General features: G+C 33.7%; 3 protein-coding genes and 1 pseudogene across 8 annotated transcripts; 3 read left to right on the top strand and 1 right to left on the bottom strand.

Annotated features, from left to right (window-relative positions):
• Positions 1 to 231: 231 nt before the first annotated feature.
• On the bottom strand, positions 232 to 1,011 carry LOC104770956 (flowering-promoting factor 1 pseudogene; annotated as a pseudogene). Its single transcript, XR_015592473.1, has one exon. The product of XR_015592473.1 is annotated as a flowering-promoting factor 1 pseudogene (transcript).
• A 2,485-nt stretch (positions 1,012 to 3,496) lies between these two features.
• LOC104770955 (MATH domain and coiled-coil domain-containing protein At3g27040-like) lies at positions 3,497 to 7,307 on the top strand. Of its 4 annotated transcripts, XR_015592575.1 has the most exons (9): positions 3,586 to 3,693; positions 3,835 to 3,987; positions 4,301 to 4,479; positions 4,596 to 4,848; positions 4,949 to 5,334; positions 6,144 to 6,236; positions 6,373 to 6,471; positions 6,547 to 6,597; positions 6,762 to 6,799. XR_015592575.1 is itself a non-coding variant. In XM_010495430.2 (6 exons), exons 2-6 carry the CDS (start codon positions 3,836 to 3,838, stop codon positions 7,056 to 7,058), a joined length of 900 nt encoding a protein of 299 aa, XP_010493732.1. In that variant the 5' UTR covers positions 3,497 to 3,693; position 3,835; the 3' UTR covers positions 7,059 to 7,307. The 4 variants fall into 4 exon arrangements, 1 of the variants encoding a protein (XP_010493732.1); XR_015592576.1 differs by having other exon boundaries at positions 6,547 to 6,769; XM_010495430.2 differs by lacking the exons at positions 6,144 to 6,236; positions 6,373 to 6,471; positions 6,547 to 6,597; positions 6,762 to 6,799 and adding an exon at positions 6,907 to 7,307 and having other exon boundaries at positions 3,497 to 3,693; positions 4,949 to 5,112.
• An 83-nt stretch (positions 7,308 to 7,390) lies between these two features.
• On the top strand, positions 7,391 to 10,679 carry LOC104770952 (cryptochrome DASH, chloroplastic/mitochondrial). The gene is made up of 12 exons (XM_010495426.3): positions 7,391 to 7,951; positions 8,032 to 8,171; positions 8,270 to 8,452; positions 8,822 to 8,947; positions 9,044 to 9,118; positions 9,214 to 9,330; positions 9,413 to 9,459; positions 9,543 to 9,619; positions 9,701 to 9,776; positions 9,876 to 10,069; positions 10,191 to 10,240; positions 10,322 to 10,679. Exons 1-12 carry the CDS (start codon positions 7,558 to 7,560, stop codon positions 10,541 to 10,543), a joined length of 1,701 nt encoding a protein of 566 aa, XP_010493728.1. The 5' UTR covers positions 7,391 to 7,557; the 3' UTR covers positions 10,544 to 10,679.
• Positions 10,680 to 10,760: 81 nt separating this feature from the next.
• Positions 10,761 to 12,090, top strand: LOC104770949 (tRNA (guanine-N(7)-)-methyltransferase). 2 transcript variants are annotated; one of them, XM_087505846.1, is made up of 2 exons: positions 10,761 to 10,898; positions 11,213 to 12,090. In XM_087505846.1, the coding sequence occupies exon 2, from the start codon at positions 11,218 to 11,220 to the stop codon at positions 11,971 to 11,973; it is 756 nt and encodes a 251-aa protein (XP_087361972.1). In that variant the 5' UTR covers positions 10,761 to 10,898; positions 11,213 to 11,217; the 3' UTR covers positions 11,974 to 12,090. The 2 variants fall into 2 exon arrangements, with proteins under 2 accessions (XP_087361972.1, XP_087361971.1); XM_087505845.1 differs by having other exon boundaries at positions 10,768 to 10,898; positions 11,210 to 12,090.
• The last annotated feature ends 5,612 nt before the right edge of the window (positions 12,091 to 17,702 follow it).

Genomic DNA, 17,702 nt, shown 5'->3' with positions numbered 1-17,702 from the left:
TTAACAAAAATATATAATTATATTTTAAAATTTTGAAATATGACAAATCCATAAAATGGCAAAACTCACAAATGCCACTAAGAAAAGTGGGTTTTCATAATTGATTCTGAATTCTCCCATTGGCTATTTAATTTAGGGACTTTGAATTTGAAATATCCTCACGACATATCTCTATGGGAGTATATCTAATATACGTCACCAGTTCTTAAGTAAAAGTGTAAAACTAGAATAGAAAAAAAAAACCATCACTAGATTTGGCTTTTATATTAAAATAGAAAAGCATTTGAGATCCACTGAGCCAAAGAGAATATGATCTCTCAATTACAAATTTACAACCAGTCATCACCGAATCGAATCATGCTAAGGAAGAGAACAATTAATGTTGAGATTGAGTTCTCCCTAATCCATGTCCCTTCTTAATCTCAACTTGCATCAAACCACAGTTACGTAACACAACTTTCAACGTCCACAACAAATAAAACATGCACATGCAACTAAAAACAAAACCCAACAAACTCTAAATTATAAAAAACCAAACAACACATGTGTACACACACAAAACACAAAAAAAGAAAGACGATTTAATGGGAGTCTCGGACGTGGAAGTAATTAGGGTTCTTGACGACGATATCGTACATGTAAACGGAGTTGAACTTGGTGAATTCTCTAGGGAGAGAGATGAGATCAATAGAGGACCGTTTGTGGAACTGGAGGAGATCTGTGTCGCCGCCCCCAAAGTACCTCTCCCATCCAAGACTCTGGAGGATCTGCTCCAGCGTAGAGTAGGATGAGACCACTTCTCCTGTCGGTAGATAGACCATCACTTTCCTTCGGCTCTGTGTGTCGCATCCTGACTGGTTAGGGTTCTCCACAAGTCTTATCACTCCGTTCTTGAACACCCACACGCCTGACATGATCTTTTTCTTCCTCTTTAGTTTTTGTTTTCTTGAGAGAGAGAAAGAACATGGAATGGTTTTGGTGTTTTTTTGAGAAGAGAGTTGTGTGTGGTACTGTTTTTATATAGCCGTAAGTAAGATGAGAGGGTCTACCACATCAAGACAAAAAGTATCCTTTTGACGTGACAAGTAGAATCTGTTTAAAGTTTATAGCTATCAATGATTTTTTTTGGGTCCATTGGTGAAATAACTAAAAGATGAAATAAAAACTAGTGGAATAACCTGTTGATACATAAATTATATATGGTACTGTGGTGAATGAAGTGTCCGAAAATATGTTTGTAAGCTGTTATTTGAGACTGCACATAACTGATATCATAGTTTGTTGTTTTGATATTAAAACGATTAATAAAGCTACTTCTACTCAAATGTTTCATGGAAATATAAAAATTGCTTGTTATTTTTTCCTAAGTTACTTCATCAATAGGTGGTTTGACCAAAAAAAAAAGTTAATCAATAGGTTATAGAAACCACTTTTTGGGGTCAATATGTATTACAAAATTGATTTAATTTCGTCAAACTAAGAATTGTACAAATTAAATAGATTATTTTCGCATATTTCACTGTTTACATTTTTAGAAACAAACAAAACTTAGCCAAGAAATGGATATGTAGTTTTAAATAAGAATGGTTTATGAAGAAACATTGAATAAATTGTTATGTAGATGATCATAATGACATAACATTTTAATTTATGTGTTTAGATGTCCGCATGCATATTTAATTTGGTGAAGGTTGTATCTCGCCAGCCTGATGAAGAACTTATATTATTTGGTTAATCTACTTTCACTACTTAAAAAAAATTTGGAATACTTTCTAACATTCCTCAATCTTTTTCCTAAAAACAAACACTAGTATTTTTTTCATGTTTGGTAAGAATTTGTTCGGATAAATTCTGATTTTGGTTTCTATGAACCTTTAAAGATTTTAAGCACTAATAATAGATCTTATTGTAGGTATTATTTTATTATATTATTCGATAGAAGATTAATATAATCTAAGGGGTACAATATTTTATTCAAATGTTTTCATGGAGTGATATTTTGAGTTTTGGTTCAGCGCCAAATGTTGTATTTTGTTCTTCGATAATGAACTAAAACATATATAAGAAATGATTCATCTGATCCAAACGATATATATTAGAAAATATGATCACCCCTGGCTAAGTAGCTAGCTCTCCAGTTGATTTTCTCAACCAAGTAAACTATATTTATCTAGATATTACAATTGAACAATTCATTTTTTAAAATAACGTGTTATTCCATAATGTCATCTCACATTATGCGTAAAATCTTTTTTCTTTTCTATCTTGAATTCGACGGTTAGGTCACTTTAGCATCCTTTACGATTCTAGCAATTATAAGCACACTATTTTTGAGATTAAACATTGTCATCCTTCACAGTTCACTCTCAGCTTTTTATACGACAAATCAGTATTAAAAAAAGACCATGGACAATGACCCTAATGGTGGAGCTACATATATAGTGACGAATCACACATGTAAGAGAATCATGCATACACACTAATGGTAGGCGAATCTCTATCTCTTAATTTGATACTTGAAAATAATAATTAAAGATTCGACATTAAGCAACTTTAACAACATTTGCTTCCCTAACATAGAAATATGATTCTAGCATGGCCAATCAATAATTGTATTAGTGCACGTACACAATAACCTTATGCGTCATCGGTCGAATACATCTTTTTTTTTTTTTTTGAAGTTACACTAGATTAATTTCTTTCCTCGATGCGTAGAATTTTAATATCAATTTCTTATAAAAATGTATATATAGTCACAAGATTTAATGGAATAACTATTAAAAATATAGAGATGCGGGAACATATACAAATATGTATATCTTCTCTGTAAATTTATACTAATTGTTAAATGCTTTGGATTGGATGAAGGAATAAAAAGCATGTATCTGTCTAGGTGCATGTGGTATATATAGCGGTAGATTTGGGACAAAACGTAAATTCATCCTCTGTTGAGACCATATTTGTGGATCCCTTATTCTATTTTCTAATTTAAGATAAGAGTAAATTTTTAATGTAATAAAATTTCTCTCCAATATTTTTCAAAATAATAGAACAAACAATAGAGTAAAAAATAGAATTACTTTAAATATAGATTAATTATATTTTTACTCTACTTTAGAGTGAGATTATAATCAATTTTAGAAGAAAGAGAATGTTGCTACGCATTCTTCTAACGTTTCTATCAAAAAAAGCATATGATTCCACTATAGAGAAAAATTCCAAAGTTATAGACTCAATTAAACAAATTTACTATACAAAAGAAAAGTCTAAAGCAAATACAATCCCATAATAAACCATACGATTTCAACTCGATAAAAAGAGTTTCACGTTCGCATAGTCTAAGAAACAATCAATCATATGGTACAAATCATCACTTTGATACAAAAATATTGTCAAAAATCATATTTAGAAGGATTCTATTCTTGTTCTTTAAAAAAAAAAAATGTATCCGTATCAACCAAAATTTAAATCATGTCACAGTCGAATCCTTTGCTATATTGAATTGTCGATGTTTTGCAGGACCACAGGCCAACAATTTTAAAACGAGCTAGGCCCGTTATAACATCCTTATATAAAAAGCCTATCTAACCCTAGAAGAAGACTCAAGCTTCCAGAATAGTCAGTCTCTACTCTCTACTTAACAAGTGTCAAGGCTCTCTCCTTCTCAGTCTCCGTCTCGCTCTTTGCCTCAAGGTTCGTCGGATCTTTTCTCTAGCTTTCAACTTCTTCGTCTTCTATGAGAAGAATGTACAAAAACTAGCTGTACGTTGTTTAACATTTGCGAATTCTAAGTAAAGACCTTACCTTTTTTTTTGTTTTTTGTAATTTTTGTAGGATGGGTAACATGGGTTCAAGTGCACCAGATTCCACAGTTTTGAAGAGCTGGAGAGATCGTTCTCCTACTTCCTCAGTTGTCAAGCTCTCTCAGGTTACTGCCATCAACAACAAATACGAGTCACCTCAGTTCGAATCCGGTGGATACAACTGGTATGTGCTCGATTTTGTTCTTAAAAACTTAAAGTTCATATACTTCCATCACTATGAACATGTAGAAGTAAGAAAGGATCTTGTTCTTATACTATAAAGTTCATATCTTTCCATCTGTATGAGCATGTAGAAGTAAGAAAAGATCTTGTTCTTAAAAACTAAAGTTCATATCTTTCCATCAGTATGAGCATGTAGAAGTATGAAATGATCTTGTTCTGAAACAAAAGTTCATATCTTTCCATCTTTATGAACATGTAGAAGTAAAAAATGTTGTCTTTTTGTAACCGATTTATCTCTAAAAATATGAAATCAGGAGAATGGTTCTGTACCCTAAAGGGAACGAAGATGACAACGGAAGTGGGTTTGTGTCGATGTATGTGGAACTTGACAAGAGCTGCCTCTCATCCTCCACAACATCACCCACGGAGGTCTTTGCTCATCTCTCTTTCTTTGTCTTTAACAAGAAAGAGAACAAGTACTTCTCTGTTCAAGGTTTGTATGAACATATATAGCCTTATCTCTCTCTCTCTCTCTCTCTCTCTTGTATGCCTATGTATATAGATATGAATGAATCACTAATACTTGTATATATACTTGTTGATGTGTAGATGTTGAAGCAAAGCTGTTCAACTCTTCAAGAACGGTGTGGGGAGTGTCAAAAGTTCTTCCTCTTGACAAGTTCAATGACCCTGAACAAGGCTACATTGTGGATGGAGAATGTGAGTTTGGTGCTGATGTCTTGATTGCTCCACCAGAGGAGAAACTCGATTTTCCCAAATTCACTTGGCGTGTTAGGGATGTCTCGCTGCTGAAAGGGAATGATTGCGTTTCAAAGATCTTTCCAATGAAAGAAAAAAACTGGTGAGTCTGTAAAAGTTTGTGTTTTTCCCCTTACGTATTGTTTGTGTCTCCATTGGTAGATTTACTGCTAACAAGTGGTCTGTCAATAACGTTTTTACAGGAGTTTGAAGCTGTACCCAAAGGGAGAGTCTGGTGAAGATGACGATTTGACCATGTCTTTGCATTTAGCTGACGGTGAAGTCTTGCAGCCTGGTGAGATGGTTTCCGTGCGAGCTCAGCTGCGGATTCTCGACCCGCGTGGTTCCAATCACAAAACAACATGGCGTAAGACCATGTGCATTGGTGTTGTTTTAACCCGTCCCCCGTTTTTTTTCGATTTAAAATAAATAAAAAAAAGCCCAATTCAGAAGAAACGTATCTTCATTTGGGACGTTTTTTCTCCGTTCACTTGGACGCGTGCTACCTTTTGATTGGATGAAGATTCAGACGATGGGTTCCATCGAAGAAGAGCAAAGACCTCTAATCGAAGAAGGTTTAATTTCACAGGTTTGTTCAATTTCTGATCAATTAGGCCGAGTTCTTCGACCCTTCTCACGTTCTACAATGCAAGGTTGTTCTTCTTGGGTTTCTTTATTTTGTTTCCTCTCTGGGTTTTTGTGGGTTTACTCGATTTTTTCTCCGTAATCTTATGTAATTTCAGGTTTCGTTGATTCTTGTCTCTGGATTGATCGCTTAGCAGTTTAGATTTCTTACAGTTGATCCTTCGTGTGTTCTGTCCTAGTATTTGATTTTTGGATCGCATGTTCATATTAAGCCCTTTAACGCTTTATCATCTTGTCTTTTTGATGGGTTGTGATGGTTGTTGAAGAGTTGGAAGTATTACTTAATGATTCGTATATTTTAGGTTTTACCGTACTTGTTTTTGGACTTGCATTGTGTTGTGTTAATTGGAAGAATTGGAATTGGGTTATATCAAGCAACTTAAGATGAGCTAGGTGTCTTTATTCCTTGTGGGTCTCCTAAAAAAACAATGTCAATGGTTCTTATTTACTGATTATGCAAAAAGCCTTTGTCTGATTTTGTGTGTAGAATTTGACTCTTTGTTTATCATTGTTTTAATCTAACAAGCCAAATGTTTGGCAAATGACGTCTGTATAAAGGGATTTGGTTGCTAGATTCTTGGCGTATTTATTGTCTATTTCACCATTGTGCTAACTTTGGTTTTGGGAAATGATTCAAAAGGTTTTGGATCTGTGTCCTGTTTTCATATTCTTCTTGATGCTTTTGCATATTTTGGCTTTTGTTTCCTGTTCTTATGTAAGTATCTTCAAGAAGGATGGTTTTATGTTTTGCAGAGTAAGCATCTAGTAGTCTTCACAGGTGCTGGCATTTCAACTTCTTGTGGTATTCCTGATTTCCGAGGCCCTAAAGGAATTTGGACTTTACAGGTCTGAGCCAAGGCTTTTTACTCATCATTGATTGACTTGATGGCATTTCCTTGGACTGTCTGGTTATATACCTAACATTTCATAAAGCATAATATCCTGCAAGTTAACATATGTGAGCCGTGTTTATTGTTTTCAGAAAGCATCTTTGCCATTTCATCGTGCAATGCCTAGCATGACTCATATGGCTTTGGTTGAGTTAGAAAGAGCTGGCATTTTAAAATTTGTCATCAGTCAGGTAATCCTCTTTCTCCCTACATAATTATATTGTAGAATGAACCTTGACTCGTTTCTTTGCTTCTCCTACTTGCAGGGACTGCAGTTCAAATGGCTCTTTTCTCTGTTCTTGCCGTCAGTTATTCAGGTAACTTAACTAAGCAATGGTCAAGTGTGATTTAGCTTTGTATGGCTAGCTTTCTCTTGTGTCTCATTGTAGTTATATTGTATGCTGGGGGACCAAAATGTGAGGGACACCAATGCTTATGTCAAATTTAAGAAACTCTGAAAATAATCTTATTATATTTGAAGGACCAAAATCTGAGGGACACCAATGCCCATGCTCTAAGTTCCAAAAAAGAAAAAACTTTTGATGTTTACTATTTTCGCAATGTCAAAATGTCAGTACTCCTTTATAACTAATGTTGCTTTATATACGTTCTTTGTTTCGTGGTAGTTAACATGTGGGTCATGAACAAAGCGATGGGTCTTGTTCAAACCATGTCTTTAGCTGAACTTGGGGAGGCCTACTTGGACACTGAAGATGCTGTGAACGTCGAGATGGAATGTGAAGTCCTTAACAGCAGGAACAACCCCTTCTTTAATTAGGGTATCTCTACCTTAACCATGCATGTCTCTACCTTCTACTTTTGGGAATACTCTGCATTATGCGTTGAGATTAAAATATGTGATGTTGTTCTTTAAGGTCATCTAAAAAAATTCACCCTTTTGTTTAGGGATATAAACTATCTGACATGCATGTCTAGTTGTCTACCACTGTCTGAAAACTCTGTTTTTATGCCACTATCTTAAACTCTGTAATCCTGGTTATATATCCTACTTGCCAGTTTTATTTTAGTTTCTAAATCTTTCTACGATTAAGCTTTCAGTAATTTGTTTTGTTTTCCATATATATAATACCATCTTTAGACAAATGAGACATCTAATTTAATATAAGAAACAAATGAAAATGACCAAATCAGATCCAGACAAAAGGCTAAATATCAGCCACGTCACACTTCCAAACCAAACACCACGTGTCACGTTCTCAACTCATCAAAACACGAACACCAAAAACTAGATGACGTTAACAAAGCATCATCCGTAAATGGCGGCTTCCTCGCTCTCGTTCTCATCTCATCTCTCAAACCCACTTCGCAGATTCACCTTTCACAACCTTCATCCCATTTCTTCCTCTTCTTCACTGTTCCTCTGCTCCGTCGCAAGAATGAACGATCATATCCATCGTGTTCCAGCTCTCAACGAGGAAGAGATTGACTCTGTGGCCATAAAGACGTTTGAGAGATACGCATTGCCTTCTTCTTCCGTGAAAAGAAACGGCAAAGGAGTCTCAATTCTCTGGTTTAGAAACGATCTTAGAGTTCTTGTTAATGATGCATTGTACAAAGCTTGGTCTTCCTCTGAGACCCTTTTGCCTGTTTACTGTCTTGATCCTCGTCTCTTTCACACTACTCATTTCTTCAATTTCCCTAAAACCGGAGGTAATGTTTCCAATTCTCAAAACCAATCCTTTTTCTGATCTTGATCACTTATTAATCTTTGTATGTGGTAATGTTTTCAGCTTTAAGAGGTGGTTTTCTTATGGAATGTTTGGTTGATTTGAGAAAGAATCTTATGAAAAGAGGGTTGAATCTTCTTATTCGAAGTGGTAAACCTGAAGATATTGTTCCTTCTCTTGCTAAAGATTTTGGAGCTCATACGGTTAAGTGTTTTTGTTACTTGTGTTGAAGAAAATTTTCAGAGTTTTGTTAGGGAACATGAAAATGTGATTTTTGTTTTTGGTTATGTTTTTTTTTCAGGTGTTTGCTCATAAAGAAACGTGTAGTGAGGAGATAGATGTTGAAAGACTTGTGAATCAAGGTTTGAAAAGGGTTGGGAATGGTGCTAAGCTTGAGCTTATTTGGGGAAGCACTATGTATCACAAAGATGATCTTCCATTTGATGTTTTTGATTTGCCTGATGTCTACACTCAGTTTCGTAAGGTATGGAACATTCTGAATGGTTTGGGATACTTAGTACCATACTTGTTTGGTTCTTGTTTCCGTTGATGTGTTTTCTTTGATACAATAGGAGTGAGTATTACTGTATTAGAACATTCTGAATGGTTTAGGATACTAATTAGTACCATACTTTGTGATACAGTAGAATGAATTGCACACAAATTCTCACATTTTGAGGTATCAATTGCGGATGAAGCGGCATTTTAGTAATTGAGATCAGTAATTGTCTAGTTGGGCGGTTGATGACTTATAGAGCATATATTGGTAGCTTTTGTGTTACAGTAAATAAACTTAATTTGAATATTTGGAATTCATATTTAAGTTTGTTTCTGGTTGAAAACTCACTTGCAGTCGGTAGAAGGCAATTGTAGTATCAGAAGGTCCACTCGCGTTCCACTTTCTCTAGGACTAACACCTTCTGTTGATAACTGGGGAGATGTTCCAACTCTTGAGCAACTTGGAATTGAGCCACAAGAGGTGAGTATCCCTGAGAAGCTCTTTTGAGGAGACAAGAGAGAACAGTAAGTAAAAGCATTCTTTACTAGTCAACTCTTTGTATGTATATTGATACAGGTAACCAGAGGAATGAGATTCGTGGGTGGTGAAAGTGCAGGAGTAGGCAGAGTATTTGAGTACTTTTGGAAGAAGGCAAGAGGACATTGAGCTCTCCCTGCGTCTATTATTTCGTGTCTTGTATATGTACATAATATTTGTATGTCTTTTTGTTTTTGTTTTTCATGCAGGATCTATTAAAAGTATACAAAGACACGAGAAACGGAATGTTAGGACCTGATTATTCGACAAAATTCTCTCCGTGGCTTGCCTTTGGATGTATCTCTCCTCGTTTCATATATGAAGAGGTCACATATCTTAAAGCTTTATTCAGTGTCCCAAAAACATATAGCATTGTTTCACTTGTATGTGGCAACTGAAAATTTTCAGGTTCAAAGATATGAAAAGGAAAGAGTAGCAAATAATTCAACATATTGGTATGTCTTCATTTGTGAGAGCTTCAAATCACTGTTGCATTCTCGTCACTCTTACTCCTAACTGATTTGATATATGTTTCCAGGGTGCTGTTTGAATTAATATGGAGGGACTACTTTAGGTTTCTTTCAATTAAGTGTGGGAACTCCCTCTTCCAACTAGGTAACGATGCTTTCGAGCTAAAGCGTGACGCCATGTGATCAGAATGAATCTTTTAAATAGCACCATTATATATCTTCGTAGGTGGGCCTAGAAATGTGCAAGGGAAATGGAGTCAAGATAAGAGACTATTTGAGTCTTGGAGAGATGGCAAGACCGGGTAAATATCTCATATCATGAACTACTTTTTTTCGAAAGCATCAATCAAAAATGCTCCAATGCCTTCACCATTAGTGACTGTCTCATGAAATGGTATTAGGTATCCTCTTATAGATGCAAACATGAAGGAGTTAGCCACTACAGGTTTCATGTCAAATCGAGGCCGACAGATTGTTTGTTCGTTTCTTGTCCGGGACATGGGATTGGATTGGCGCATGGGTGCAGAATGGTTCGAGACATGTCTATTGGACTATGATCCTTGTTCTAACTACGGAAACTGGACCTATGGAGCAGGTACTAGTACTACTCATGCTACAATTTGTTTCTTTGTGACTTGTGGTTTCTATCTCAACATTGAGAATGAGATTAAAATGGAAACTTTATAAGATGAAAAATTGATTTTTGCTCACTGAAGGAGTTGGAAATGATCCCCGAGAAGACCGCTACTTCAGCATTCCCAAGCAAGTTAGTAACTTTTAAACACTAGTCATTAGAAACAGTACTAATGCAGAAGAGGTTGACAATGTGTTTGTTTGGTTTGTTCAGGCACAGAATTATGATCCAGAAGGAGAATATGTTGCCTTTTGGGTGCAGCAACTGCGTCGGCTTTCGAAAGAGAAGAGACATTCGCCAGGGAGATTGATGTATATGGACACCATTGTGCCATTAAAGCATGGTAATGGTCCAATGGCTGGAGGGTCAAGACCTCCTGGTGGTGGCTTCAGAGGTAGTCATAGTGGAAGACGTTCTAGACACAATGGTTCTTAGAGAAACAAACAACTATTATTTACACGAATTTGTATCTTCATTATGTGATTCTTGTGCACATGAATCAATGATTGTCTCAGTCCAAACTCCAATCTAAATTGACTACAGTAAAAAAAAAAAGATTTCATACTCTAAATTAGTAAATTTCTAAATCATTATGTAGTTTTATCAAAATATTATTATGGGCTGTAGGAAAGCCCATTAAGAGTAAGTTATGGGTTTGGGTCCATTGAGAGCATAGGAACCCTAATTCTTAGGTAAGGTAAGATCTTCTTTCTTCTTCTTCTTCTCTCTGCTTCTCTCAGCGAAGAACAAAGAGCTCGAGATTTTAATTTCCAAGTGCAGAGTGAATCAGGTACTCAATTAATGACTAAGTTTACTTATTGTTCTCTTATCGTATTACGTATCTATGAATCCATGTTTCTGGTTTCTCTTAAGCATGCTTGCTCTCGATCTTCTCATAGAACAGAGACATTAGAAAATTAGGGTGTAGGGTTTAGGGTTTAGGCATGTTAGTGGGTTTTGCAGATTCGGTCTCAGTTGATTCAAAGTTCGTTTCTTTGCCATGTTTAAGCTAGTTCAGAATCTCGAATGAACAAAACTTGCAATAAGACTATGTTTTGGTTATGTCACTCACTGTTGTTATTATCTTTTTGTGTGATTAAGAAGTGATAATGGATGGTGAGACGAAACCAACCTTCAGCAAATCTACAGGGCTACCTAGGAAGCGATTCTACAGAGCAAGAGCTCATAGTAACCCTCTTAGCGATTCTCACTTCCCGATTCCGGTTTCTCCAGCTCATGAGGACTTTTCACTTCACTTCCCTAAATTCGTCGAAGCTGACAACAAAATCTCCAAGAAGGTTGAGTTTGCTGATATTGGATGCGGGTTTGGTGGCCTGCTAATTTCACTCGCGACGCTCTTCCCTGACACGTTAATGATCGGTATGGAGTTGAGAGACAAAGTGACTGAATACGTTAAGGAACGGATCTTAGCCTTGAGGAGAACAAGCTCGGCGGAGGGACAGTATGAGAACATCTCGGTTGTTAGGACAAACTCGATGAAGTACATTCCGAATTACTTTGAGAAAGGACAGCTTTCGAAGATGTTTTTCCTCTTCCCTGATCCACATTTCAAGGAGAAGAATCACAGGAGGAGAGTGATTAGCACTCATTTGCTTGATGAGTATGCTTATGTTCTTAGAGCTGGTGGGATTATTTACACAATCACTGATGTGGAAGAGCTTGGAGAGTGGATGAAGGCTTGCCTTGAGAAACATCCCATGTTTGAATCTCTTACACAAGAGGAGCTTGATTCGGATCCCGTCGTCGAGCTTCTGTGCAGTGCTACCGAGGAAGGACAGAAAGTTGCCAGAAATGGAGGACAGACTTTCAGAGCAATATTTAGACGCGTTGCATATGTTTCTTGATTTTTCAGTCTTTGTCTTGTTAGTAATTTTATTGTTGTAACAAAAGCTTCTTTCTGTATTTGAAAATTTTGGGATAGTGTTTACAGAAATTAAGAAGTTATGGTGCATTGAGGACAACAAGTTGGAGATTTTTATGGTAGTATCTTGTTGTACATGATTAACTTTCACATGAAACGTCAACTGAGTGTCAACTATACCAATATGCATAATACATCATCACACGTAAGGCTTGTCAACATTTGTTTGACTGAAAGCTGGCAACATGTTTGTTTTTAACCTTGCTGCTAATCGATGAACAAGTTTTATGGATGGACGGGTTATGTCATATGTGAAAACAAGGCAGTTGTAGATTTGCATTCTGATAGCCAATAAGATGTGAAAACAAAAACAGAGCAAAGCACAACCCACTAGAGGGAGGATTGCACCAGCCAAATAAGTGTTTCAACTTTCTCACCATGCTTACTTGATGGATCATCTGGAACTGGTAGCTAACATCTTAATCTCAAACACAAAACAGAACAAGGAGAAATATGGACTCAACAAAACAGAACATCATAGTAAACCTAACTAACAAAACATAAACTAGCTTAAGGATGCAAAAAGAAGACCAAATCTAACTGGGAGTATCACTATCACTGAGGCAAAGGAGACCGTAATTGTGTAGACTTCGGGTGAAATCAGTGAACAAACCATCAACACCGATAATCATACTCTTGATATGCATTGTGAAAGCTAAATTGTGAGAAAATAGACAAGTTTAAACAAAACCAGTTCTAAATCTCAAAACCATTACACCTAACACCTAATCAGGAACCATGATTATGATGAATATGAAGATGCCAACATCAGAAATACTCAAATCCAAAATACAATATGATAAGAAGATATTGAGTTTTGTTCAGATGTTCTCAAAAGTTTTCATCAAAAGATTCTCACATACCAAACTAACAATCAGAAACTAGTCCTCCTCACCAACATCCTCACCAACATCCTCATCTTGCTCTTCCTCACCAGCATCCTCACCAACATCCTCATCTTCCTCTTCCTCTCCAGCATCCTCATCTTCCTCTTCCTCACCAACATTCTCATTCTCAGCATCCTCAGACCTCCGCGATATTATATATATATTCTCAACATACATCCTCAGTGAAAATGTATCAAGGAAAATTATAGTAAAAATACACAACTTCTAAAAATAAAATACATATTCTACAAAGTGTTAAGATAAATAGACCCAACTCTAAATTATATTTTAAAAATTAAAATTTTTATATTGCTATAATCATTTTTAAAATCTCTAAGTTAGATTATAGAATATTATTAGATACTGGATATTAATATATTAATATTTATATTATTTTGATTTAACATAAAACAAAAAACATGTTTCTACTAACAATGATTTGTTAGTAACTAAAGAAGAGACAAATCTATATAGAGTTCAAAATACATGAATAATAAATAGACACAACTATTTAAAGGAAAAGTAGTGATTAATAAAAAAATGAATTTTGCTATTAATTAAGTCTATATATCCAACAGAGAACTATCAAGTGTCAACTAATTGTCTTTGTACTTGACGTTGCCTCGAACGGCAACCGTCTTTGTAGCAGACGCGACCACTTCGGCTTTTTCTGGTTCGTCATTAAGTCTCATGCGTTCCTTAGCAGGCAAGAAAGTTTCGGTCTCTGTCATTGCGTCGTCGTTAATTGAAAATATTAGAGAGAAATCAGAAGCGAAACAAAACGATGAAGAAACAATGAGTTACAGAGATCGATTATATAAAGAGAATAAATCGTGAGCGAATCAATGTTATGTATTTATCAAGTTAAAAGTTTCCATTTTTATTTTGTTGTTTTTTCTATTAATTAACATGTAGAAAATTATGAAAAATATGGAATTACAAATTTTCCATTTTTTTGTCGGTTCATTCACTTTTTTTATATATATGGTTGTGCAAAACAAAAAGTAAATATTAGGGTTTTGATGTCATTAACAAAACGTTTCTAATCTCATGTGGTTGTGTATTTTTATTCTTCTTCCCTTTATTTAACTGGAACTCAGACCTCCAAGATGTCGCCGTAGAAATAATCCAAATTAAGTTTAGTCAAATTTTAAATTAAAAATTTTATATTATAAAATTATTTGAAAATATATGCTAAATAATAAAATTAAAAATTATCTCAAAAGAATAAAATAATAAATAGGGGTAAAACTTCATAAATGTTAAACATATATAACTATGAGTTAAAAAACATAATCATCAAAATAAAAACTTATAATAAAAAATAATATGGTAAAAAGACTCAACTCTAGTTGAAAATTATTAAATGAAAAGTCATAATGAATCGAGACAGCTCTACTTGTATCGGAGTAAATTATTAAATAATTTGTATATATTATTATTTATTAGTATAAGATATTGTATGAAAATAATTTATAAAGAGTAAAAAGCATCATAACAGTTATTGATATATATATATTACTCATAAACAAATATTATGACGAAGTGATCCTAAGTGAGAATATCAGACGAACGATTATAATAAGTAAATGCAATTTTCTGATAAAAATGTTTTTAAAAATTAAATAAATTTCATATTGAGTGAAAATTTATCAACCAATAATTATAATAAAAATACATAACTTCTCAAAATAAATGATGAAATAGTTAAATCTTAAAAACATATATTTTACGAAAAGTTACGATAAATAAATGCAATTGTAAGTTACATAACTAAAGTTGATTAAATTTCTATATTACTATAATCATTTCTAAAATCTCTAGTTAGATTATAGAATAATGTTGGATATTGAATATTAAAATTCATATTATTTAGATTCAGCATGAACAAAAGCTTCCTCCAATGACGTCATGTTTTTTGAAGCTTCCCTGAGATGCGCCACTTCTCTCTTCACTCCCATACTAATCCAGCTCTCCATTATCCTCTTGAGTTCTGCATTTGGTACTTTCTTGGAAGTGTCTCCCATATGGCGCAACAATTCATCCAAAAGAGATGAGTCAAACTCATGAATGTACTTAGCATTTTATTCATATATTATCTTCCCATAACTCAAACGGAAAGAGTAGCTACCTAATGCAATAGAATCAAGCACGTCACGGGGAATTGGAGGAGTTGAAGAAGACCTCTCTTTTAGTAGATTCTGGACAACTGCCGCTCCTTCCCATTTCAACTTGGGCCAGTTGTCCATCAAAATAACATTCTTCCCTTGCTTTCCAAAGGTGGTCATCTTCTGCTCGATTGAAATTAGGAAAGTTTTGAAAATCTCGGGTCTTAACATTTTTTGTTGTTGTTTATGAGAGAGAAAAACTGGTTGAAAAAAAAGGAAAAAGAGAGCATAATAAAGAAGAAGAAGAAGTCATGATGATGATCAATGTAGTAGGCTATGAGATCGGCGCTCATAGAATAAGAGCTCAGACATTTTGCACGTAAATTTCTCAAATTGGAGGAACCTCGGCGTTCGTCAAATAAGAAGAGAAGAGTTGAAATATCTTTTTTAGGGAAAAAGGAAAAAGAATATATACCCTAAAATAATTTTATTATAAAAGAAAATAGAAAACAAATATACCTATATAAATTTTATTGTTTAAATTAGGAGTGTCAAAATGGTTAATCCAACCCAACTCAACTCATTATCCAATGAGTTCAAAGTTAAATGAGTTTATGAGTTGACTCAACTCATTTAATAATTGGGATGGATCAACCCATGAATCAATTTAGTTAAATGAGTTAGATTAATAATTTGGTTGACCCACTACAATATAAATTAATTAATATTTAATATAAAATAATTATAATTAATTACAATATAAATTAATTAATATTTAATATAAAATAATTATAATTAATTACAATATAAATTAATTAATATTTAATAGAAAATTATAAGATGATGATGATGACATCATGCTGTTGACTATGATATATATATGTTGATATGATGATGGTGATGTTAATATGATTATGAAAGTATGATGATGATAGTATGACAATGTTGATGATGATGATAGTTACATGATGGTAGTATGATGATGATGATGATAGTATGATGATGGTAGTATGATGATGATGATAGTATGATGATGTTGATATGATGATGGTAGTATGATGATGATGATGATGATAGTATGATGATGTTGGTATGATGATGGTAGGATGATGATGTTGATATGATGATGGTAGACCAATGATGATGATAGTATGATGATGATGATATTGATAATATTAGGTTTATAACGAAGAAATGATGTGTTAGTGGTTAACTCATAAACCCATTATAACCAAACTCATTTAATCATTAACTTACTTAACCCATCAACTCATTAGGGTCAAAATTTTAAACTCATTAGGATTTATGAGTTGAGTTGAATTGAGTTGGCTCATTAATCTTGACCCATTTTGACACCCCTACCTAGTATATAATGATACTATTACTAAAGTTTGATCTACGTAGTAAGTTCAATGCAAGCTGCATGGATTCTACTTTGTGACTTGTTATGAGTTCCACGAAATAAATCTTACTAGTAAATATTTTTGTTATTTTTTCAAAAAATAAAAAGTTAAAAGTTGGAACATCATGAGAAGAGGAAAACAACTGGAGCAATAACATGACGTAAACAAAACATTATAAAGGTTTATTTTACTTCATAAAATTTTTAAAGTTTAAGAAAATGGCCACAAAATACATTACTCTCGGAGTCTCGGTATGCAAAGAAATCGAAATGGAAAATTAATAAAATCTAACCGTACCGACTAAACCAGTGACAACTTTGTTGTTGTTGTTTTTTATGTTATTTACTAGGATCGGATCCGCGCTACAGCGCGGGGAAGTATTTACAGATATATATATATATATATATAATATTTAATGAAATGAAATATGTTACATTTTCATAACTATATTACAGTCAATTATAGTGAATCATATACTTGTTAATGAGTTTTGATAAAATAGTATATAAAAAGGTGAATATAATAAATGGTGATATAATGAGTTTTGATATAATAAAAATAAATAAAATAAAAAATGGGATAGGGAAAATCACATTTTAAACCTTCAAAGTGTCACTGAGTAGCACTTTAAACCTTGAGATTATTTCACTAACATTATAAACATTTAAATGATTTTATTAACACTTTAAACCTTAATACTAACTTTCATGTTTGCACTGCCATTAAAGATGACGAAACAATAAAATCCGTCAACATGAAATAGTTAAACTATGCTAGTTTTTTTATTTGAATACTTGTTTAATTTATTTAATTATTTATTACAACTGATAAAAAATTTTAAAAAACAAAAACAAAAACAAAATATATCAAAGCAAAAAAATGAAGAATCAGAGGTAAGGTTAAAACATTTGAAAAATGTAAAACTGAAGACGACGACATATTTAGAAGATTCATTGTTTCCAATGAGAAGTCAATCGGTTTGAATCATAACTCAGAGGAGATGCATTTATTAAAAGGATTAATAATGTGAAGAGTAACGTCGTAAAAGTTTTGTCTACAATAAACATGAATACAAATTTATATTTTTCTCTTTTTTTATTTATAAAAACTAAAACTAATTAAAATTTAAATTAAACCACCATAATTTAACTATTTTGCAATGACGGATATTATTATTCCATTATCTTTTATGACAGTACAAACATGAAAGTCAGTTTCAAGGTTTAAAGTGTTAGTAAAATCATTTTAAAAGTT

Source organism: Camelina sativa, chromosome 20 (assembly GCF_030686135.1).
Source record: "Camelina sativa cultivar CO46 ecotype springtype chromosome 20, ASM3068613v1".
Taxonomy (NCBI): domain Eukaryota; kingdom Viridiplantae; phylum Streptophyta; class Magnoliopsida; order Brassicales; family Brassicaceae; genus Camelina; species Camelina sativa.
This window is presented reverse-complemented; position numbering and strand designations above follow the sequence as displayed.

Excerpts from the sequence above, each read along its gene's own strand:
- LOC104770952 (XM_010495426.3), top strand. The coding sequence starts at position 7,558 with ATGGCGGCTTCCTCGCTCTCGTTCTCATCTCATCTCTCAAACCCACTT. Across the intron at positions 9,119-9,213 it reads TTGAGTACTTTTGGAAGAAG|GATCTATTAAAAGTATACAA; the intron begins GCAAGAGGACAT and ends TTTTTCATGCAG. Across the intron at positions 9,331-9,412 it reads CTCGTTTCATATATGAAGAG|GTTCAAAGATATGAAAAGGA; the intron begins GTCACATATCTT and ends GAAAATTTTCAG.
- LOC104770955 (XM_010495430.2), top strand. The coding sequence starts at position 3,836 with ATGGGTAACATGGGTTCAAGTGCACCAGATTCCACAGTTTTGAAGAGC. Across the intron at positions 4,480-4,595 it reads CAAGTACTTCTCTGTTCAAG|ATGTTGAAGCAAAGCTGTTC; the intron begins GTTTGTATGAAC and ends GTTGATGTGTAG. Across the intron at positions 4,849-4,948 it reads CCAATGAAAGAAAAAAACTG|GAGTTTGAAGCTGTACCCAA; the intron begins GTGAGTCTGTAA and ends ACGTTTTTACAG.
- LOC104770949 (XM_087505846.1), top strand. The coding sequence starts at position 11,218 with ATGGATGGTGAGACGAAACCAACCTTCAGCAAATCTACAGGGCTACCT.